General features: G+C 40.8%; 1 protein-coding gene across 2 annotated transcripts in view; it reads right to left on the reverse strand.

Annotated features, from left to right (window-relative positions):
• The window catches only part of COG5 (component of oligomeric golgi complex 5), a 375,810-nt gene that overhangs the window by 170,080 nt on the left and 180,296 nt on the right, over window positions 1-25,434 (reverse strand). For both annotated transcript variants that reach the window (XM_062174782.1, XM_062216926.1), the window contains exon 8: window positions 13,607-13,772. In XM_062174782.1, coding sequence (XP_062030766.1) covers window positions 13,607-13,772 — 166 coding nt within the window. The remainder of the gene's footprint in view (window positions 1-13,606; window positions 13,773-25,434) is intronic.

The raw sequence follows: 25,434 nt of genomic DNA on the forward strand, positions 1-25,434 counted from the left end.
TAATGAGAACAGCCCAGAGGCCTAAAAGGGATAAATGTTTCATAAACCCCTACAGGTGCTTATAAAAATACCAGGTGGAGTAAGTGCCTCTTCTTGTTGGTTAAAGAGCTTATAATTTTAAATATGGCTATTTAAAGTCCTTTGTCACCCACAGTTTTGTATTCTCCAAACACTAAAAATCAGATTTATTGCTCATGGAAATTAAAACATTGTTGGTTCTGTTTAAATGAGTCTTCTTTTAAGTTCCAAAGAACTTCTTTTTCCTTGTCCTCTATTGTATTCAATATTTTGGGATAGTTCTGTAAGCAGATAAAGCAGGTTCCAACTGAGAAAAAGTACGGTTAATTCAGGTTACTAAGAGCAGGAAGTAATTCTAATCGATTGATGGTAATTTTAAAAAAAAACAGTTAAAGATTTTAAGACGCTATTACTGAAACTGCTTTACTGATATATGTTATACGGATGCACACGTTTTATATCTACATGGGAAAATTTATTAAAAGCTCTGTTTCAATTGGCTTATAGATAAAACATTGCTGATAAATTTAAATTGCTAAATTAACTGAAGATATCTTTTTTTTGTTCACAGGACCTAAATCAATCTCTGTAGCAGATGGTTTTTTTTTTTTTTTTTCCAATGGCCGCCGTGGTAGGCGCGCTGTAGCTGGCGCACCGCGCTGTTCTGATGGCAGGAGCCAGGTGCTTCTCCTGGTCTCCCATGGGGTGCAGGGCCCAAGCACTTGGGCCATCCTCCACTGCACTCCCTGGCCACAGCAGAGAGCTGGCCTGGAAGAGGGGCAACCGGGACAGGATCGGTGCCCCGACCGGGACTAGAACCCGGTGTGCCGGCGCCGCAAGGCAGCAGATGTTTTTAATTTGTTGGTAGACAGAAACTAAAAATGTTCAAGTCACACACATATTTGCACTAGAGTTTGCTGGTCAAACAAGTTACACTTGTGTTAGATGTTTTATGATGTTTCTAAATACATGTACTCTTATCTTCAAAGTTATAAAAGGCAGTGGACCTTTTAAAAATATTTTTATAAGTTGTTATTTAACAATTAAAATTGTTTGCTAAGTTTTCACTTGCTATTAAGTTACCAAGAGTAAGCAAACCTGGAAGCTTGATTTGCTGCTTTATTTCTCTATTTTCTGCAAGATGGGGAACTCACTCTACTCTGAAGGACTCTCCAGGATGTACAGCTTGATCTTTAGACCGTATAAACAAATTTCTGTAATAATAGCCTGGCCACACAGAAGACCAAATAACACAGCCAAAATGACAGCTTAAATTATGATTTCACAGCTAGATTTACTTTGCCATGGGCACAATAAACAGACAAAAGCTCCCTTTTCAAATCAAACCAAGGGCACCAGTTCTTGTCCCAGCTGTTCCATTTATGATCCAGCTCTCTGCTATGGCCTGGGAAAGCAGTAGAAGATAGCGCAAGTCCTTGAGCCCCTGCACCCACATAGGAGACCCAGAAGAAGTTCCTGGCTCCTGGCTTCAGATTGGCGTGGGTTCAGCCATTGTGGTCAACTAGGGAGAGAACCAGCAGATGGAAGACCTCTCTCTCTCTTGCTCTGTGTAACTCTTCTAAATAAATAAATAAATCTTTTTAAAAAAAAAGTTTTACTAATAATTTCAAAATTTATAGAAGGTGGTCTGCATGTTAGGTGTTAAAATGCAGAAATGGCTTTCCTCATGGGCACTGTCTACCTCACAGAAAAACCACTATCAGAACAGGCCTGTGACTACAGATTTCTAGCATGGGCCACCAAAGATTAGGGGTGGGACTGAGCACCCCCTTGACTCGCATCCTCTTAAACATTTCCTCTGGTCTACTTTAACAGACCAGAAGGAAGATGAGCAAGTTAGGCAGCAGGAGCAATGTAAAGATAGGTTGCAGGTCAATTAATGGCTGCTTTACACAGTGATCTGCCATCAAGGAGACCCAACAGGCAAGTCCACCGCAAATGGCATTGGTTTTCAATGTGGAAAGCCAGGACTTCAGATGGATACAGATTCAGCTTATAAAGAGCCCTGGCAGCTCTGCTAGCCAAGAGCTGAGTCTGTTGAAGAGATAGAAAGGTCTGGGCCTCATACCTGGCCAGCCCTTTAGCCCACCTGATTATTATCAAGTCCCTTCTATCAGTTACTATTTGCCTCTCAATGGGAAAACTTCTTCATGTTTTAGATAGCTCCTCACTTTGGTCCTCTAATAATGACTTTGTCCTTTGTTTTGGACCCTGTGAGTTTAATCTGCTTGTTAGATTCATTTTCTCCAGACTTTAAACAGTGAAATTCTAGATGGTCATGCACATGAAACCTCAGATGGAAACAGTTTCTGCAAGCTGGCACTGTGTACCACTTGAGAGGACACCTGCTGGAACCCTGCCTTCACTGCTGTTCCCTACTTCACCCCTGCTCAGGCTGAAGAAGCCAGAGTGGTGTACTTTCATATTCAGAAGTTAGGGTCCATTCTTCTGGGGGAGGCAATGTGAGGAGTCAGATGAGATAATAGGCAGTCAGGGTGGTCCTGGTGGAAGTTTAGGGTGCAAAATGCTTGCTTCCCCCAAAAGTTACCTTTAGCAAGGTCAAAAGTGCCTGTCCCATTTCTTAGACATTTTCAGGTTTTTTTTTTTTTTTTTTTTTTTGACAGGCAGAGTGGACAGTGAGAGAGAGAGAGAGAAAGGTCTTCCTTTTTGCCGTTGGTTCACCCTCCAATGGCCGCCACGGTAGGCGCGCTGCGGCCGGCGCACCGCGCTGATCCAATGGCAGGAGCCAGGTGCTTCTACTGGTCTCCCATGGGGTGCAGGGCCCAAGGACTTGGGCCATCCTCCACTGCACTCCCTGGCCACAGCAGAGAGCTGGCCTGGAAGAGGGGCAACCGGGACAGAACCGGTGCCCCGACCAGGACTAGAACCCGGTGTGCCGGCGCCTCAAGGTGGAGGATTAGCCTATTGAGCCGCGGCGCCGGCCAGACATTTTCAGTTTTATCATCAAAATAGCAAGGGAGTGAGGATTCCATCCTTCTGAGTTCACAGTTTACTGTAAAAACAAGTTACCTATCCCATCCCTTGGCAAACAAGATTACAGATCAGGTCTTTTGGTGGGTTTTGCCTTTACTTTGTAATTGAATGTCAACCTGATTATCTGTCCCAAAAACTGCTTAAGAACCCCACTACAATCAGCCCCTTTGGGTTTTTCCTTTCTTGGAACCCCCCTCCAGGCCACTGTGGCTGGAGGTCTCTACCTTAAATAAATCTTGCTTTAAAAAAAAAAAAAAAGCCATTTGCCAACTACTAGTGTAGTGATTAAATAAGGGAGAAATTAACAATGGGTACCAAAATATTAAGTGAGTTGTCAACTCAAACAAGATATTTACATGGCCTCTAAATACACACCATAAATTACTATGTACAAAGAAAGGACTGCTTTCACCAAAAGCAGTCTGAACTACAGCACTTCAACAAAGTGATTCTATTTAGCATGAGCAATAATAAGACAATCTGATGTAATTTTGTTGTTTCCTGACCCAATGCAGTCTCCTTTTATCCATGCTTTCGCTTTCTGGGGTTTTAGTTATCCTCTATCAACCACAATCTGTTAGATGAAAAATTCCATAGGGGCCGGCACTGTGGCACAGTGGGTTAACGCCCTAGCCTGCAGTGCCGGCATCCCATATGGGCACTGGTTTAAGTCCCGGCTACTCCTGTTCCCATCCAGCTCTCTGCTGTGGCCTGGGAAAGCAGTGGAAAATGGCCCAAGTCCTTGGGCCTCTGCACCCACGTGGGAGACCCGAAGAAGCTCCTGGCTCCTGGCTTCGGATCAGCGTAGCTCCAGCCATTGTAGCCAATTGGGGAGTGAACCAGCAGATAGAAGACCTCTCCCTCTGCCTCTCCTCTCTCTGTGTAACTGACTTTCAAATAAATAAATCTTTTTAAAAATTCCGTAAGTAAAGAGTTTTAAGTTTTAAAATGAATGCCCTTCTGAATAGTGCAATGCAATCTCCAGCCATTTCATTCTGTTCTTCCCAGGATGAGAATCATGCCCTTATCCAGGGTATCCATGCTGTATACACCACTTGTCCATTAGTCATTTAGTAATCATCTCAGTTATTAGGTTCATTGTTGAGGTGTTCGTGTGTCCATGCTCAAGTAACATTTTACTTACTACTTAAGATTTAGAATAGTAAAATACAATTTTACTAGTACAGTAAAAGTACTATATTTTACTTAACACTTAAAACCTTTATTTTACTTAATAAAAGGCAAGAGCAGGATGCTGGCAATTTTATCACAGTATTATTTTATTACAGTTTTTATTATAGCTATTATTGTACCCCATTTGTGAACCAGACTATATCACAGGTACACATGTGTAGGAAAAAACATGGTATAAGTAGAGTTCAGTGCTATCTGAAGTTTCAGGTTTTCACTAGGGGTCCTGGGTATTCCTCCAAGATAAACAATATTGTTACAATGGAAAAATACATATTCCCTTACTATCAGTGAAACTAATCATGAAGAAACAGATATATCCAGGCAAATTCAGACTATGAGCTCATCAATTAAACAAAAGGCAGTATAACTAGTTTGACTAAGTCTAGAGATGACAGAAATATATGATCCCTGATTGGTTTAAAACGAGAAAAGAGCTTTGAGGGAAATTTTGAGGAGTAACTGAAAATTTTTGAATGTGAATTGCATAGTAAGCAATATTTGTCTATCAACATAAAATCTGTTCAGAGTGAGAATGTCTAAGAATGTTCTTGTAAATAATATACCCACTACAGGGCTGCACTTAGTGGACTAGCACCATGGTGTAGTGGGTAAAGCCACCATGTGTGTCACTGGCATCCCATAATGGTGGTTGGGGTCCTGGATGCTCCACTTCCGATCCACCTCTCTGCTAATATGCCTGAGAAAGCAGAAAACGGCCCAAGTGCTTAGTCCCCAGAACTCATGTGCGAGACCTGGAAGAAGTTCCTGGCTCCTGGCTTTGGTCTGGCCCAGCCCCATCTATTGCTGCCATTTGGGAAGTGAACCAGACAATGGAAGATTGATCTCTCTCTCTGTAGCTCTGACTTTCAAATAAATAAGTAAATCTCCCATCTCTGGTTCACTCCCCAAACAGCCATAACTGCCAGAGTTGGGCTGATCTGAAGCCAGGAGTTTCTTTTGGGTCTCCCACATGGGTGCAGGGGCCCAGGCACTTGGGCCATCTTCTACTGCTTTCCTAGGCCATAGCAGAGAGCTGGATCAGAAATGGAGCATCCAGGACTCAAGCCGGCACCCATATGAGATGCCGCACTGCAGATGTCACCTTAACCTACTGCACCACAGTGCAGGCACAGTACCTCGTTTTTAAAGAGGACAAAATCAAGAAAACCAGAGGCACTCTATGTCTAAGTTGCCTTACTCTAGGTTTCCGACAATTCTATGTTTAGAAAAGAATTGCATCTACTTTTAGCAGATGCTTAATTTTATTGAGTCTGATAATAATGGAAAGCAATTAAAAAAGAAATCTAGAGGAAAGACATTAGCATTAAAAATATGAATAATTCCTCTTTGAAATCTAGGTCTAATTAATTTTTAAAATTCTTCAGTGTGCAAAGACTTAATAAAGGAAATGCATACAGAGACTAGAGAGAGAATACCATAATAACCTGTAGCTGTCTCATATGCTATATGAAAAACAAACTCAAAATAGTAAGGGAATTGTATGTAGTACCTTTGTGAGCATTAGAAAATATTAATCAAATCCAGAACATACATGGCAAAATTCTATTTGAAAAACATTATGGAATTCACCAATTCATTAATCTCTTAAAGTAAATATAAGCTGAATATTTTGTCTACTATATTTATTTTGGAAAAACTGAGCCACAAAGAGATGAGATCAGAAACATCAGTTCAGGTAGTTGTAGATGTTTGATTTTTCTTCCAACACATAAAAGATTCCCATGCTCATTAGCTAAAGACATATTATTGAAAATCTAAACATGATAGAAAGGATTAACTAAATGAACATAGAACAGTTGTATTAGGAAGGGAAGGAAGAATTATTAATAGAGAAAATTATTCTGTTACCAGTTAGCTTTAACAGATTGGAGGAGTAAAATAAATAAATCAAATTTTTATTAAAATGATAAAAGAAAGGTTCCTTAAGGAAATACTATTTGGGAACTATTTCTAGTTATTGATGCCAGATTAAAATCATTTTCTATACTACTCTTTGGAAACCAATGAAAATAAGAAAAAGCAGAAAAAAAGTCAACTTCAAAAAATAATCAGATAAAACCTCAAATTTAAGATTATGAATCATACAAAACAAATGTGATAGGTAAATCAAAATGAAGAAGGAATTACATAGCTGACATCATAGACTATAATCAAGAAACAAACTGAAAAAATTTAGACTACTGAATAGTTCTTTGATTACTGCTCAAATCTACAAATGTGGATGGGTAAGGGAGGAAGCCATTGAAAAGTTCACTATGACAGAATGACAAGAAATGAAAAGCTTGGGCTGGCGCTGTGGCTCACTTGGTTAATCCTCCACCTGTGGCACCGGCATCCCATATGGGTGCCGGGTTCTAGTGTTGGTTCCTCCTCTTCCAGTCCAACTCTCTGCTGTGGCCAGGGAAGGCAGTGGAGGATGGCCCAAGTGCTTGGGCCTCTGCACCCGCATGGGAGACCAGGAGGAAGCACCTGGCTCCTGGCTTTGGACTGACACAGCTCCGGCTGTGGCAGCCATTTGGGGGTGAACCAACGGAATGAAGACCTTTGTCTCTGTCTCTCTTTCTCACTGTCTAACTCTAGCTGTCAAAAAAGAAAAAAAAAAAAAAAAAAGAAAGAAAGAAAGAAATGAAAAGCTCAAAGAGAAACTATAATGAAATGATACTAGTATTGTACAAGAAATTGACCCTCTAATGTGGGGACTCTACTAGGGATAAAGTGAGAGAAAAAGAGAGAAAAAACTCCGAGAACACTAGGTTGCAATGTAGAAGTGGTTTTTTTTTTTTTTTTCCTTTTTTTTTTTTTTGACAGGCAGAGTGGACAGTGAGAGAGAGAGACAGAGAGAAAGGTCTTCCTTTGCCATTGGTTCACCCTCCAATGGCCGCCGCGGCCGGCGCACCGCGCTGATCTGAAGGCAGGAGCCAGGTGCTTATCCTGGTCTCCCATGTGGGTGCAGGACCCAAGCACTTGGGCCATCCTCCACTGCACTCCCGGGCCACAGCAGAGAGCTGGCCTGGAAGAGGGGCAACCGGGACAGAATCCAGCACCCCGACCGGGACTAGAAGCTGGTGTGCCGGCGCCACAGGTGGAGGATTAGCCTATTGAGCCGCGGCGCCGGCCATAGAAGTGGTTTAAATACCTTTACCAAGAGCCTCACTGAACTTTTGAATGGTTGAAAATATGAAGAAAAATTCACTCCCAAGATAAAAGAAAACAAAACAATGAGTGGTTATTTTTGACAACAAACCTCAATTAAAACTGTAGATTGCCTTAGGACTTTCCCTACAAACATTCCCACACTATCCTTAAAAAAAAAATCTAGACGAAAGATGTATTTATTCTCCTGAAAAGCAGACTTGCAGAAACAGAAGGAGAGACAGAGAGGAAGGAAGAAAGGGAGAGAGATCCTCCATCAGCTGGTTCAACCCCTAAATGAATGCAACAGCCAGGGCTGGGCCAGGCCAAAGTCAGCAGACAGGAACTCCACCTGGGTTTCTCACATAGGTGACAGGGGACAAAGCACTGGAAGTATCTTTCAATGCTTTCCTAGGTGCATTATCAGGAAGCTGGAGCAGATGTAGAGCAGCTGGGACCTGAACTAGTGCTCATATGCAACACTGGCATTGCAGGCAGTGGCTCAACCAACTGCACCACAAGGCAGCCCAAAGCCTTCAAAGATGAATAATAATAAACAATGGACTTCACATGGATACTGGGGACAGAGGAAGGAAGAGGAAAGGAACATAAGCTACAAGCAATGATAAACACATGTCACCAAAGGAATTCCCCAAGGAAACAACTGCCAAGTGTTACTCAGCTTTCCAATGCAACTACAGGAAACATTCACACTGAAAAATGCGAAAGAGAAGAACACCGAACTAAAACAAATAAAAAATGATAATGAACAGCGTGGAAATAACAGCATGGAAAAGAGGCAAGAGGAAATTATACAAAATTAATTACAAAGATATAAAAAGAATGATGGATAAGTTTTCAGATATGGAAAACAAAGATCTACTATATGCAAAAAAGTCCTGGAAAGAACAAATGAAACAGAAAAATATTCAATATACAATGGAAGAAAAACTCTTCTGTAGAAGGAAACATACTCTAATTCAGAAAAATATATATATACAGAGCTCTAAATCTCCAAGATATAGCCTAAAGAAGCTACTAAACTACAAAGATAAAGACAGAACCAAATAAGAATAAGTCAGGGGCCGGTGCTGTGGCGCAGTAGGCTAAGTCTCCTCCTGCAGTGCCAGCATCCTATATGGGCACTGATTCCTGTCCCCACTGTTCCTCTTCTGATCGAACTCTTTGCTAATGCCTTGGAAAAGCAGTAGAAGATGACCCAAATACTTGGGCCTCAGCACCTGTGTGGGAGACCCAGAAGAAGCTCCTGGCTCCTTGCTACAGTTTAACCCAGCTCTGACTGTTGCAGCCATTTGGGGAGTGAATCACAAGATGGAGGTCTCTCACTCTAACTCTGCCACTCAAATAAATAAATAAAATTAAAAAAAAAAAAAAGATGAAGAGCAATTTAGTTATGCAGGGAATAAAAATCTGATTAGCTTTAGAATTCTCTAATTTAACACTAAAATTCAGCACTCAGGAGAACATCTGATATTGGAGGGCACTCTTCTCATCCCTGGCCTCATCTTTCATATGGAGGGACTTCAGATAATGTAACGATCTAGGCCTTCTTTCCCAAACTCGTATTCAACAATTCCCCTATGACTTATTTCATTAGTAAGTGTGGATTTAAAAAACTGAACACAATTGACTTAGTCCCTTTTTTGCTTGATGAAGTTTTGTATTTATAGAAAGCGGCTTTTAACTTGCATTCTAGGGGGCCAACACTGTGGCATTATAGGTAAAGCTGCTGCCTGTGGTGCCAGCCTCCCATCTTGGCACCAGTTCAAGTCCTGGCTGCTCCACTTCTGATCTAGCTCCCTGCTAATGTGCTAGAGAAAGCAGAAATGGCCCACGTGCTTGGTCCCTGAACCCATGTGGCTGACCTAGAAGAAGTTGCTGGCTCTTGGCTTTGGATCGGCCCAGTTCTGGCCATTGATGTCATCTAGGGAGTGAACCAGCAGATGGAAGATTGATCAATCTCTATCTCACTCTCTGTAACTCTGCCTTTCAAATAAATAAGTAAATCTAGAAAAAAAAAAAAAACTTGCAATCTACTAATGCTAAGTACAGCAAAGCAGGCTGAATTGGGGAATATACTTGATTTTAAGGTGATTTATTAGGAAATCCACTTTGTACTATAAAACTAACATTTAAAATTTTTTTTTAATTTATTTGAAAGGCAGAGTTACAGACACACACAGAGACAGAGACAGAGAGAGAAATCTTCTATCCACTGGTTCACTTCCCAAATGGCCAGAATGACTGGGGCTGGGCCAACCTGAAGCCAGTAGCTTCATCCAGGCATCCCATGTGGGTACAGGCCCCCAAGCACTAGGCGAGTCCTTTGCTACTTCCCCACAGGCAGCTAGATTGGAAGCAGAGCAATTGGGACTTGAACCCGTGGCCCATATGGGATGCCAGCATTGTAGGCAGCAGCTTAACTCCTAGGCCACAATGCTGGCGCCCTAAAACTAACATTTTAACTACCAATTTGTGTCTCTACATCTGTGTCTCAAATGTTTTCCAGTTCAGTAGAGAAGAAGAACATTACTTAATAGACCACCAATAGCTACAAAATTAAAATGGAAAGAAAACAGAAGAATTTATATCTGGCCAAACTGCATACACATAAAGGCAAAAGACACAACTATGCAAAAACCCAGAGAACACAGTACCTAAGAATCATTTCTGAAAAACCAACTGTTTTATGAAAAATCAAGTAATTTTAGAAGGAAAATGTTAAAATCACCAATCATTCAAAAATAATATAATTAACAAAAAGGTAAATAAGGGTGGACAAGATACAAAAAGTTTTTTGTTAATTTTTTTAAAATTTACTTTTTACTTATTTGAAAGCCATAGTTACAGATGGAGAAGGGGAAAGACAGAAAGGGAGAGATCCTCCATCTGCTGGTTCACTCACCAAATGGCTACAATGGCCAGGGCTGGGCCAGGCTGAATCCAGGAACCAGAAACTCCATTCAGAGCTCTCATGTGGGTGTAGGGGCTCAACACTTGGGCCATTCTCTGCTGCTTTCTCAAGCACACCAAAAGGGAGCTGGATCTGAAGAGGAGTAGCTGGGACTTGAACCAGCACTCATATGGGATGCCAGTTGCAGACAGCCACTTTTACCTGCTGTGCCACAACAGCAGCACCAAGAGCTTAAGTCTTGTGATTTCCTACCCTTAGTGGCAGAATCAGTCTAAAATTGAAATGTAAAAAAACCTTCAATTTTTTAATGTTTTATGTTTTATTCATTATTTTTGAATTTAGAAGTACTTAGAAGATCTAATATTTCTTGTAAACAAGCATTTATAGGATAAAGAGTAAGGGCTTGGGGCCGGCACTGTGGCACAGCGGGTAAAGCGGCCACCTGCAGCGCAAGCATCCCCCGTGGGTGCTGGTTTGAGACCCGGCTGCTCCATTTGCGATCTAGCTCTCTGCTATGGCCTAGGAAAGCAGTAGAGGATGGCCCAATTCCTTGGGCCCCTGCACCCATGTGGGAGACCTGGAAGAAGCTCCTGGCTCCTGGCTTCAGATCGGCACAGATCCGGCAGTGGTGGCCAACTGGGGAGTGAAAGAGCAGATGGAGGACCTCTCTGTTTCTCTCTCTCTGCCTCTCCTTCTCTATGTAAATCTTTCAAATAAATAAATGAATCTTTTTTTTTTAAAAAAAAAAAACAGTGCAATAAAATTTTTATACAAATATACCAGTTTCTCTAGAGAAGATTCTTACAAGACAGACTTTAAGATCATAAGGAATGTATATTTTTCACCTCGGAAAACAAATTGATCAAACTGAGTAAAGTGAATCATTTTATTCTCCTATGATCAGCGTTAAGAGTTTCTGCTTTCCTTCAACATTTTGGTGACTGAGAAATAGTATCTTGTTTAATTTGCATTTCCCAATAATAATCTCTATTTACAGATTGAACATCTTTTCATGTTATTTTACTTGTTCTTCTTTAAACTGCCTTTTCAAATTCTTTATCCATTTTTTCATCTGAATTATTTTTCTTATTGAATTACAAGCTTTTTATATACCCAAGGCAACACTTTTTCCCTTAAAATTGCATTACATTATAGATTTTTAAAAATTTTCACAGTGAAACATACAGGAAAATCTGCAAGTATTACAAAAACAATAATCATTCCTGAATTCTCTGCAAGTGAGCTACTGATTTGGAAGTTGTGTCATCCATGAATACTTTAATGCATATTTCAAACAAACAAGGACATTCGCCTACGTTAACATCAATGTGACCAAAAAGATCAGAATTTATCATTAGCACCATCTCGGTAAAATTTTCAAAAACAAAAGCAATAGTGATTAGTCTTTGAAAAAGATTATGAAGAAGTGTTGCTTAAGGTTTCTACATTAAATCATAGTATCCACACCTCAACAGATGATAATAAGGCAGCTTTAAAATCCTTTATTCTTTCAACAAAAGCCCCATACATTAGGATTGACACCATGTGAATAATTGCTTTCAATTTTTTCCCTTACTCTTGACAACATAAGAGGGAATGAGATTAAACTGCTCCTGGAAATTTAAACATCAGATCAAATTTTCAGAGAAGAACTGCTGGGAAAAGCTGAGAGGAAAATCTCCCTTGGCAATTCCTTTTCAAAGATCTCCTTCTGGAATAGTCTTAATACCGAGCTATCCAGATTCCAGGGCTAAACTTTCAAAATCTCCTTGTGACCTAAGATTTTCTTTACTTCCTTATATCCACTGCAAGTTATTTATGAGCTACATATGTTTGGTGTTACTTAAGATCACATTTCTATAGTAAATATATAAATAACAATAAATGGCTGCAACTTTTTAGTATTAGCCATGTATCAGGAAATAATATTAACTCTATGTGGTTTATTTCATTTATTCTTTAGTACAAACTTTGGAAGATCAGAGTACCTTCAACATAAACACGGGAAGGGGAAAACCAGAGACAGTAAGCACAGATGTCACGTGAAGAAACTGTTCTGTAGTCAGAAGAAATAAAGCAGGGGTAGTAGAACTAAAGAAAGAAATGGAGTCAAGATCGATTTATCTGCCTGTTTCTCAGCAGGAGATAGGGCAGCACAACTGCCTATCAGGGGGAAGATGCCAAGAAGAAGATGGCAGAGCAAGGGCATCTGCTGCAGCAACAACCTGGAGGGATGCACCCCGTGTGAAAGCACTGCATCCAGCCTGCACCGGGGGACAGAGTTCACCCACACTAACAGGACGAGACAGAACACAGGGCAACAGGAAAGAGGTGCCGCGAGCAAGACAGGCATCTACAATGTGTGGTCTTTTCTATCTTCTGGGGAGAAGTGGGTTATATATGTGAACGTCATCTTAAGGTGTCCCTTGTTAGGAAAGGATTGCAGACTGTTAATGCAAAGCAACTCCTCTCCTCCTTGGGCCTACTTGAGTAGTTTTCTTTGAGCATTTCTATGCTTGTAATGTCTCCAAAAGGCCATTCTCATTTCTGAGTATCAGAACTGTCTTAAGGAAAAGTCCAGATTGCAAAGGTAGAGACAGCATTCTTTAAAAAAATAGTTTGTCGGGGCCAGTGCTGTGGCGCAGCGGGTTAACGCCCTGGCCTAAAGTGCCAGCATCCCATATGGGCCCTGGTTCTAGTCTCGGCTGCTCCACTTCCGATCCAGCTCTCTGCTATGGCCTGGGAAGGCAGTGTAAGATGGCCCGAGTGCTTGGGCCCCTGCACCCATGTGGGAGACCCAGAAGAAGCTCCTGGCTCCTGGTTTCGGATCAGTGTAGCTCCGGCCATTGCAGCGAACTGGGGAGTGAACCGCGGATAGAAGATCTCTCTCTCTCCTCTCTATGTGTTAAGTCTTTCAAATAAATAAATAAATCTTTTAAAAAAAAATAGTTTCTGTCTCAACAAGAAGTACATGTGAGGGTAAGAACTTTAGGAAGAAAAATATGTTCTGTTCTTTTCTTTTTTGCATCTGTTTCCTCTCAACTAAATGATTCCACAGTTTATAGATCTTTATCTAGAAGTTCTGAATGTACCAATTGGCCAGCTCAACTCACTGATTGAGTTGACAAAAAAAGTTATAAATAAATTCTGAAGCATAATTTCTTCTCTCATTTTCTGTCTACTCAAAAATGAGTCATTAGATTGCTTTGAGACATGAGTGTTTCACATACTATTCAAAGGACTTCTCAGTTATAAATAAATAAAGAAGCTAAATATAAACCACATCCATACCTCTCACAGCTGACTGCGATGGCTGAGTCAAAACTTTGATGTCTAATGCACTGTTGATATTTTCTTCCAAAGTAGCACAGTATCCATCCACGACACTGGTAACAGTATGCTTCAAAGTTCCAAGATTATAGAAAACCTGAAGAGCTGTTCCAACCTGAGTTGGATTCTTTAAAAAAACAAACAAACAAAAAGGTGAGGCGGGGGTGGAAACAGATATAAACTTGAAAACAAACAAAACCAATATAAAGCCACAACTTTAAGTACCACCTTTAAGTGGTACTAGAGCAGTACTTATTACATTTTTAAATTAACAAAGAACAAAAGGGGCTAAACATTGCTTTTGCTCAACTCACTAAAGACAAGGTTAAATACTATGTATATTATTATCCTCTTTCCTTTTTTCTCTTCCTTTAAAGGACAGTAACAAGTGTAGATATCCATTGCATACTTGAACTTCTTTAAACTTTAGAAAAGGTTCCTACAAAGACAACCATGCAATTCTACATTTATTTAGAGAATAAGTGGGTTTGGCAGAGTTGACTGAGAGCTGGGCCGTGTAAATGGAGCTTTATTATTCAATATATTTCCTTCATCCATAGATTCATTATCACTATAAATATTTATACAGTGCCTACTGTGTATCTCTCATAGTTCTGGGTACTGGAAACACAATAGTGAAATAAGATAAATTAAGCTTCTGGCCTCATGCAACTTTATATTTACAGAGACATGTGTAAAACATAGATGAAACAGTATCAGTTGGAGGTAAGTACTAAAAACCAGTGAAGCAAGGAACAGGAACGGAGAATTATGGATACTTTGACACAGACATAAGTCAGAGAATGCATCTCTGAGATCTGTAAACACAGTCCTGAAAACACTGAGAGTGGACAGTACAGAGCACATGAGGAAACACGCTTCCAGGCAGTGGCATCGGCGAAAGTGCTAAGAGACACCCAGGTCTGGGGCATGCTAGAGAAACTGTGCAAAGGCCAGCACAATATCTGGAGTATGGTGAGGCACAGAGAGGTAGGGGATGAGGTAGACAGCTGAAAACACCCGGCAGCAAGGAGATTAAGTTCAGAGTGATATAAAAGAGGTTGCTGGATTTCATCACAAAGTAAATGATTAAATTCTCAAGATAAAAGCTACCAGCATTTATTTCCAGGCCTAAAAAGCTAGAATTCCTCTTTCATTTATGATTCATTGTAATTAGAGAGGCATGGTTAAAAAGTTAACGATCTTGGGGTGGGCATTGTGGTACAGGTGAAGATGCCTCCTATGGGACAAAGGCATCCCATAACAGAGGGAGCCTCAGCCACTCCATTTCCAATTCAGCTTCCTGCTTATGTGTCTGGGAAGGCAACGGATGGTGGCCTAAGTACTTGGGTTCCTACCACCCATGCACAAGAATCAGATGGAGTTCCTGGCTACTTGCTTCAGCCTGGCCTACCCGTGGCTGGTGCTGGTTCCCTCTTCCTTTCTCTACCTCCCCCCTCTCCCTCTGACGTTCTTTCAAATAAATTTTAAAAAATCTGAAAGAAAAGCTGGAAATGTCCAGCTTCTCCACATACCACAAAGTTTCAGTGCTATCTAGTTGAACGTACAGTTCAAGTGATTTATGTGTATTTTAATTGAAAAATATCTGAGGTCATATTCCACTTGAAGGACCTGGTGAACATAAACCAGTTTCCATAATTCACTCCAAAAATTAACTTCCAAAAACATTTCATAATAGCTCATTATTAAATAAGCATATATTATAGCAACATTTAGTTTAAATTACTCCCAGCATTATAAGTATTGCAAAGTTTGCCAATTAACATGACCACTTTTCAAGTCATGCCAATTATTCATATGCACAGCTTAATATAAATACATCATTTGTCAGATGCAGAATCACAAAATAATGATTATTCAAAATAAAAATTTTTAAGTCACATGCATACAGAAGAGCCTGCAAATCACATAAGCATAACTTTATGAATTATAACAAAGTGAACACATCTAGATAACTAACACCTAAACCATCAAACCAAATATTATCAACACCTTTGAATCCTGTGTGGGTCCTCAAGCTGCTCAACTCCAAACATCACTATCCTAACTTCTAACACCACACATTTGTTCTCCCTGGTTTTGAACTTTATATAAATATAGTTATACAATATGTATTATTTGGTGTCTGACTCCTCTCATTTAAAATCTTATCTGTGGAACTCATCCATGTTGTTGCACATAGCAATTGTTGATTCCTTTTCATTCCTGTGTAGTATTCCATGGCAGAAATTACCTTAGTTTATCTATACATCCTACTGTTGATACCTCTCTGAAGAATTTCTATTTTTAGGTATTTTAATTAATACTACCACAAACATTCCAGTACACAGCATTTAGTGACTATGTATGCACATGTAATCCTGCTGGTAAGACTAAAATTGCGGAATTATAAGGTATTTTTACTGAATGTTTGTAGACATGGCCAACTTGGAAAAGCCACTGTAACAATTTACACTCCTGAGGCTGGCGCTGTGGCTCACTTGGCTAATCCTCAACCTGCGGCGCCGGCATCCCATATGGGTGCCCCGGTTCTAGTCCCAGTTGCTCCTCTTCCAGTCCAGCTCTCTGCTGTGGCCCGGGAAGGCAGTGGAGGATGGCCCAAGTGCTTGGGCACCTGTACCCACTCGGGAGACCAGGAAGAAGCACTTGGCTCCCGGCTTCAGATCAGCATAGCTCCGGCCGCAGAGTCCATTTGGGGGGGTGAACCAATGGAAGGAAGACCTGTGTCTCTGTCTCTCCCTCTCACTGTCTGTAACTCTACCTGTCAAATAAATAAAATTTTAAAAAATCTTTAAAAAAAATTTACACTCACACCAGTAATTTATGAGAACTGTGTGTGTTTTACCTACTTGCTCCAAATGAAAATGCCTAGTCCTTTTAATGCTGGGTATTCTTTTGAATGAACACTGTCGTTTGAACTTGCATTTCCCTGAAGACCTCTTTTTGCACACTGCCTATCTTCTTTTGTGAAGCGTATACTCCCATTCCCTCATTTTTATAACTGGCTACTTTCTGTCACTTATATAATTATACAAGTTGTTTATATATTCTGGATACAATCGTTTTGATGATTGTATTTATTATAATAAGTTCTTCCACTCCAAATGCAGCCTTTTAAGGAACAGAAATTGCTAATCTGAAGGTAATCATTTTTATCAATTTTACTCTTTATGGTTAGCCATCTTGGTATTCTGTTTAAAAAATGTTTCTAGTCCATATTCATGAAGATGCCTTTCAATATAACTTCCACACTTGGATACACACTCTGCTCAGAATTTCTGTATAATGTGAGATAGGAGGCAAAATCTGTGTTTTTTTTTTTCTGTAAAATATGAATACGCAATTGACCCAGCAAAATTTGAAAAAACAAGCAAATGAAAACCTTCTTCTACCCCGACTCCCACTCTCAAAAGTCATCCATGCAATAAAGTATACTTCTGTGTGTTTATTTCTGGACCCTAAATTCTCTACCATTGGTCTATCATTACATTAATTCACCTATGTAAGTCATTATAGTTTTAAAATATGTATAGATAGCCAGTCTTCCAGCTTGGTTCTTGTTCAGTTTTGTGCAAGTCATTAAATGTTTTTGATAATTCCATATAAATATCAAAATTATCTTGACAATTTTCATTTAAGGGAAAAAAGGTGCAAGGATTTTGTTTGAGATTGCACCAAATTTAGAAATAAAATTAGAAAAAAAAAAGTGGGAGAGGGAGAGAGAGAAGGATACATCATCCACTGCCCCAAACAGCCAGAAACAGGCCAGGCCAATGCCAACAGCCAGGAGCTCTATCCAGGTCACTGATGTGGGAGGCACAGACAGTGCTACTTGAGCCTACCAGGGTGTGCATTACCAAGAAGCCAGAAAAGGGCTGGACTCATATTCAGGCATCCTGATATGGGGCATGGGCATCTTTACCACTACACCAAATGCTAACCCTGGGATCTTTTTAAATTTATCTTAAAGACGATTTAGTTTTCTGTAAAGAACTTACATATTCTTATCTTTCATTTAAATTATTTGTATGCATTGATTCTTCTTGACATTGTGAATGTCAACTTTGAAAACATTTTGGGGACCAGAGCTGTGGTGCAGTGGGTTAAAGTTCTGGCCTGAACCACTAGTATTCCATATGGGCATTGATTCTAGTCCCAGCTGCTCCTCTTCCAATCCAGCTCTCTACTATGGCCTGGGAAAGCAGTAGAAGATGGCCCAAGTCCTTGGGCCCCTGCGCCCATGTGGGAGACCCAGAAGAAGCCCCTGGCTCCTGACTTCGGATTGGCTCAGCTCCAGTTGTTGAGGCAATTTGGAGGGTGAACCAGCAGATGGAAGACCTCTCTGTCTCTGCCTCTCTCTGTAACTCTTTCAAATAAATAAAAATAAACCCCCCACCAAAAAAAAACAACATTCTATTGTCTGCTGCTGACTTATTAAAAACAAAATTTTTACATACCAAATTTTACCAAATTTTCAAATTTAAGTTATTAATTCTAATAGTTTTTCTGTGGTTTATTCTGGCTTTTCCACATATAAACCATGTTATTGCTGAATAAATCTTCTTTTTTCCAGTACTATATTTTATTGCTTTTTCTTATTACTCTTTTCTTTTTTTTTTTTTTTTTTTTGGACAGGCAGAGTTAGTGTGAGAGAGAGAGAGAGAAGAGAGAAAGGTCTTCCTTCCATTGGTTCCCCCCCCAAATGGCCACTACGGCCGGCGCTGCACCAATCCGAAGCCAGGAGTCAGGTGCTTCCTTCTGGTCTTCCATGCGGGTGCAGGGCCCAAGCACTTGGGCCATCCTCCACTGCACTCCAGGGCCACAGCAGAGAGCTGGACTGGAAGAGGAGCAACCGGGACAGAATCCGGCATCCCAACCAGGACTAGAACCCGGGGTGCCGGCACCGCAGGCGGAGGATTAGCCTAGTGAGCCGTGGCGCCGGCCTCTTATTACTCTTGAGAAGATCTTCAATATGATGCTGACTTCAAGCGGTAACTGTAGGTCCTTGTGTCATTCCTGACTGCACGTAGACAGTCTTAAATATTTCACTGCTAATTTTTGTGGAGATACTCTATCAAATTAAGTAAGTTCTACTCTTGGTCTTCTAACAGTATTTTTAATCATAAACTGATACTGAATTTTATTAAGTTTTTTGGGTGTACCTAATGAGATGATCATTTTTACCCCTTTATTGAAGAAATTACATTGCACTTCTGGACTAAAACCATCTTCATCATGATGTTATCATTTTTACACCTCCAAGGCTTACATTTGTTAACATTTTCTTTAGTACTTTTGCACTGAATTTGAAGAGAGACAACTAGCAATTTTCCTTCTTTATAAGATGTTCTTGTTTTGATTTCAAGGTTATGCTGGCGGCATATAATACGCAGTAAGTAAATTTCCACCATCTCAATTCTTGGATAGAATTTATATAACACTGGTCTATATATTCCTTAGATGTTTGGAAGAAGTCACCCCAGTGAAGCTATCTGGTCCTAGAATTTGCTCTGGGGGAAAGTTCTTAATGAAAACAATTCAGCTTTGTTAATAGATATAAAACTGTTCAATCTTATATATATTTCTAGTTTTCCTAGTGTTATTTTTAGTTAGTTCATTTCTAGAAATTTGTTAATCTCATCTACATTTTCCAATCTACTGCTACAAAGTTATGCCTAATGTTCTCTTTCCCATTTTTGTTGCATCTGTTGTTAGATTACCTCTTCATTCTTGACAATGGTGCTTTGTTCTCATCAGTCTGTTGGGGTATTTATTAGTCTTACCAAATTACTAATTTTTGGTTTTCATGGTTCTATTATTAGCACTGGCTATTCCCATTTCACAAGCTCTGGAGTCAGATGTCAATTAGAATCCAAGCTCTAGCACTAAGCAGCCAAACCCCAAGGCAAATTACTGACCCACTTTAAGGCAGTGTCCCATCTGCACAGTGGGAAAATAGCACCAATCTAATGGGTAAATGAAATAATCCTCATAACTCATCTAGCACTAGAGGTAAGGAAGAGAAGCAAAACAAACATTAGCTATCTTTCCCCTGCTCTGCAAGCATCAGACAGTACAAAAATATGGGCTTTTACAATTAGGATGAAAATCCAGCTCTGCCATAGACATGCTGTGTAGTACTGGGCAACTTTATCACTCACCAAAGTTTATAGTATTTACATAATTAATGCTTTCCTTCTCACCAGATTCTAAGATCTTGGAGTGAGCATTCTATGCTTGTTTTGTTCACTGCAATATACCTCACATCTACCACAAGTGCAAGACAGTCATTCAAGAATTAACAGATGAATAGTGAATGAGCAAGAAATGTATAGGATTTGATTTTCTGTGATTTGGTTTGCTAATACATTTTTTTGTGAGACTGCTGAAAACACTACTGAGATAACACATTTACAATTCCTAGTACTCAGGATAGGAGTTAAAAGAAAACATTGGTTCTCAGATCTTTTATTAATATTCTAAAACTTATAAGAATGCCAAGAACAGCCTTTGCTCAATTTCCTAAGGAATTTTTCTGATCACTTCATCTTTAGTTATCACTGAAAAAAGTTCTACAATAGATACTATTCAGGCAACCCTGAGGAAGTCAGCTCCATTTTGTATGTGTCTCAATTTCATAAAACTTTAAAACAGAGTCATAGCAAGATGGCATATCCATCAATCATCTTTCCCAGAGACATCCATGTGAACCACCACTTGCACACCATCTGCTTTTACAAGGGCTAGGGAAGCCAGGTGAGAGAGACCATCGTGCCTAGTTTGAGTACAATACCAAGAAAAGACTCACTGAAGAAACAGGAAGGAAAGAAGTGCTTGGACCATCCTTGCCCTAACCCCAAGCAGTAGTGTAGAAAGAGGACATCTCCTGCTTAGGGGAGGCAGGGAGAATTAATATCAGGCCTTAGTAGCAGACCCAGCGCCAGTGAGCCCCATAGCCCCTGCACCCAGGCCAGTACCCACAGACTGAATCTCTGGAACTTCTTGGACTCTATAGCCAGGTGGCCAAAGAACTGCTCCACTACCCCTCCAACCTTGAGCTGCATGGCTCTGAGCAAGATCCCACCCATGGAATGATGAGGCGCGAGACCAAGCACAAGAGCAGACATTGCAGAACAAGGAGATGTACAACAGCCTCATGAAGAGGAGAACCAAGCACGCAACTGTCTGTCTTTCTCTCAAGACCTTCTCAGGGTAAGCAAAAGGTTCCTGGAAGTCCCCACTCATACCACAGACTCCTGAAACATTTACAGCTGGGGAAGCCTGTAGACCTTCCAGGCCTCACGCCCAGTTTGAGGGGCTGCCAGCTTAACATACCAGTGCAAGGACTCACTGAGAAAGAGCCTCACCTATTCTGTGCCCTCCCTCCATGCCCAGGCTTTTGCTGTAGAGCTATACTAAGACCCTCCCCATCGAGGGTCCTGTGAGGTGGCCAGGTAACTAGTCCCCATAGCTCCACTGACCTAGTCCTATGAATCAGATGAAACACTCTAACCACCCTTCCACACCTCAAGAACCTGGGTTACATCTGCTGATCAGTTCAGAAAGGTCAGACAGCCTAAACTACCCTCTGCCAGTCCACGAAACACTCAGGCTGCCTTGCCTACACACCCCAGGACCCCCAGTAAGAGCTGAGCGTGTTTCTTGAGTGGCATGAGCAGGCTATTGGGGAAGCAACTGAGCAGCCCTGCCCAACCTCCTGTGTTCCCAAAAAGCAGCTGAACAACCAAGTCTCAGAAGCCAGGTTCCCTGCAGCCCCGGGAATCAGATGCTCAGCCCTACCCACCCACTCTAGTCCCCAGAAGGCAGTGGGCAGAGCTCCAAGAACAGGTCAACCTCCAAAGGCTTTGTGACAATAAACAAGCAGCCCATGAACACTGATAGTTGCCCACACCTCAGCACACTGCTGCAACCTGGGCCCCACATGGCCCTCAAACAATGATAGGGACCCCACTGTACTAGCAGGCACACTGGGTTATACCTACTTAAGCTCAAAGGGGTGGCCCCACTCTTATGTGACACATGGAAACTAATGGGTGCACCACATCCAGTCAGATATACCACATTCAGAACTGTCAGAACCCCTCCAACTCCACCTAAAGGAGCAGCATCTCAATGGCAGTACATTCCCAAACCCCTGGCAACTGCCAACATTATCACAGGCAAAGCTACACAGACACTATACCACCTGGAACCAAAGCCAATTTAGCATGTCCAATCAACAAAGTCTTGTAATATGAAGGCCATCCTATAAAATTGGTAGGGGCAACTGAACCAGTAAATACAGAAAAACCAAGACAGGAACAGAAACAACACTAAAAAATAAGGTTACATGATGACTCCAAAGGAACACAGTAACTGTGTAGCATCAGGCCAACTAAGAAATGAAAATCTCGGCCGGCACCGCGGCTCAATAGGCTAATCCTCCTCCTTGCGGCGCCGGCACACCGGGTTCTAGTCCCAGTCGGGGCACCGGATTCTGTCCCGGTTGCCCCTCTTCCAGGCCAGCTCTCTGCTGTGGCCAGGGAGTGCAGTGGAGGATGGCCCAAGTACTTGGGTCCTGCACCCCATGGGAGACCAGGATAGCACCTGGCTCCTGCCATCGGATCAGCGCGGTGTGCCGGCCGCAGCGCACCAGCCGCGGCGGCCATTGGAGGGTAAACCAACGGCAAAAGGAAGACCTTTCTCTCTGTCTCTCTCTCTCACTGTCCACTCTGCCTGTCAAAAAAAAAAAAAAAAGAAATGAAAATCCACAGCTTGACTGATAATTCAAAAGAATAATTTTAAGGGAACTTTTGATCATTCCTTAATGATTTTAAAGAAATCCTTACCTTCAAGAACACAAGAGCATACAAACAGATCATTCAATGAAATTAGGAAGACAATTCATGAATTGAGTGAAAAATTCAGCCGACAGAGATCATAAAACAGAACCAATCAGAAATCTTGCAGCTAAAAATCTCCGTAACACTGGAATTACTGTTGGGAAACTCAACAGCAGAATGGAGCAACCCAGACTGAGGACACCAGGAAGGGAGGCAGGGGGAAGGAAAGAAGAAAGCCTTCCAGACTTAAGGACACTATTAAGCATGCAAACACACATTATGGATGTTCTAGAGGGAGAAGTGAAAAAAGACAAAGAAAATCTATTTCAGGAAATAGTTACTGAAAATTTTCCAATTCTTGGGAAATATATAGATATCCACATACAGAAAGCCCAAATGACCCAACAGATAGGACTAAAAGATTCTCTCAAATTATTAAAAAAAGAAAAAAAAAAAAAAAAAGATGGGAGTCTGGAGCAGTAACTTTGCCTAGTGGTTAAGACACTTCTGTCTGAATGGAAGTACCCAAATTTGATTCCTGGCTCTGGCTCCTGACTCTAGTTTCCTGTTAATGGAGACCCTGGGAGGTGGTGTTGGTGGCTCAAGTAATCAAGCTCCTGCCATCCACATGGGAAACCTGGACTGCATTCTTGGTTCTTGTCATTGGCTTTGGCCCAGCCCCAGTCATTGTGGGTATCTGGGGAGAGAAATGGTGAATAAAAGCTCTATGTCTCTCCTCTCTGACTCTTAAATATTTATTTTTAAAATTCAACAGGTCAGATAAACAAAAAAAGAAAGAAGAAAAATCTAGTATTTCATTTTTACTTTTTCCTAGACTTGAATTGGCTACTTAATTAAGGATTTATTTTCACATGTATTAATGAACAGCATTACATACAGTTGTGTAGTTTTTTTTCTTATATTCATTTTTTTTTATGTATTGGCACCAAGCCTTAATTTTTTCTTATTTTTTTTTTTACAGAGTTAGACAGTGAGAGAGACAGAGAGAAAGGTCTTCCTTCTGTTGGTTCACCCCCAAAATGGCCACTACGGCCAGTGCTGCACCGATTCGAAGCCAGGAGCCAGGTGCTTCCTCCTGGTCTCCCATGTGGGTGCAGGGCCCAAGCACTCGGGCCATCCTCCACTGCACTCCCGGGCCACAGCAGAGAGCTGGACTGGAAGAGGAGCAACTGGGACAGAATCCGGCGCCCCAACTGGGACTAGAACCTAGGGTGCTGGCACTGCAGGTGGAGGATTAGCCTAGTGAGCTGCAGTGCCAGCCCATTATGTTTTGATTATCAGGGCTATGTTGATTTCTTGAAATGAACTGGAGGCATTTGACTCTTTATTTTCTCAAAGAATATATTATTGTGCTACTATATCTTTAAAGTTTAATAGAATTCACCAGTGAAACTACTTAGGTCTTTAGTTATCTCTGGGGAAAGATTTTAAAAAGGAATTTGATTTCTTAAATATTTACCGGCTTATTCAAAAATTTTTTTCTATCCATGTCAGTTTTCTGAATTTGTATGTTTGAAGAAATATGCACATTTTTACTAAGTTGTCAAAACAGTTTAATATACTTACAAAAATAGAGCTACCCCCACAAAATAGCAATCCCACTGCTGGGTATATATCTAAAAGAAATGAATTCAGTTTATCGAAAAAATACCTGTACTGTAGCATTATTCACACAGTCAAGATATGAAATTAACCTAAATGCCCATCAACAGATGAATGGAGGAGAAAATCTTAGGTATATAAAGTGGAATATTGGTCAGTCATAAAGTGAATAAAATTCTATCATTTGTAATGGCATGAAAAAATCTGGGGATTTTTAAAATTTTAAAATAAATCAATGCAAAGACAGACAAATTATGTATGACCTCATTCATATGTGGAATCTAAAACCTGTTCTTATAAACTTTGAAAGCAGAATAGTGCTTGCTAGATGCTAAAGAGAAGAGGGATATAGCAGAAGTGAGGAACAGTTTAGGTAATGGGTAATGTTACAATTAGAAAGGATAAACAGTTCTGGGATTCAAATGCACAGTAGGGTGATGATGGTTAATGCAATGGTTTGAGCAAGATTTGTCTACCCAACTCATGCAAACACATAAACTCCAAAGTCATAAGTTAATGGTGCTAAGAGGGTGAAAACTCAGTCTAATTATGATGTTTAGGAGGTGGGTCTATTGGGAGGTCCTTAGAGTACTGCAGGTTTTCACTCAAAAAGTAATTCTCAAGTGAGGGATGCTTATAAAAACCAAGTCAAACTCAGCTACTACCTGTTTCCTGACCCTCCCTGTGATCCTTGCTCTGCCCATGTTCCATGATCCTTCAGCCATGACTGAGCCAGGCCAAAGAACTCCATTTTGGTCTCCCATGTGAGTGGCAGGGACTCAATTTGAGCCTTTCCTGCCTCCCAAGCACATTAGCAGGAAGCTGGATCCAAAGCAGAGGAGGAGGTACGACTCTGATATGATATGCAGGCATCCCAAGCAGCCACTTAACCTGCTGTACCACAATACCCCACTGCTCATCAGGAATTTGAACATTCTCACCACAAAGAAATGATACATATTTGAGGTGCTATTTTTGCAAATTACCCTAATTTTATCATGATACAATGTATACATTTATCAAATCATCACATTGCATCCCATACATATGTAAAATTATGTGTCAATCGAAACTGAAACTGAAAAAAAAGCTTTATAATGATTAGACTAAATGAAGATTCTCAAAGCTAGCTGCAGATTTTTAGGGAAATGCAGCCAACAGGATCTCAATTTCAGAAATTTTTTGTTCAGTTGGACCAGATTGAGGACTGGTTATTTATATTTTTGAAAGCTCTTCAGACGATTCTGATGCAGTCAGCCTGGCAGCTACTTGAGAACCAGCATTTGGAAACCACTCAATTAT

The sequence above is a fragment of the Lepus europaeus genome, chromosome 1 (assembly GCF_033115175.1).
Source record: "Lepus europaeus isolate LE1 chromosome 1, mLepTim1.pri, whole genome shotgun sequence".
NCBI lineage: Eukaryota > Metazoa > Chordata > Mammalia > Lagomorpha > Leporidae > Lepus > Lepus europaeus.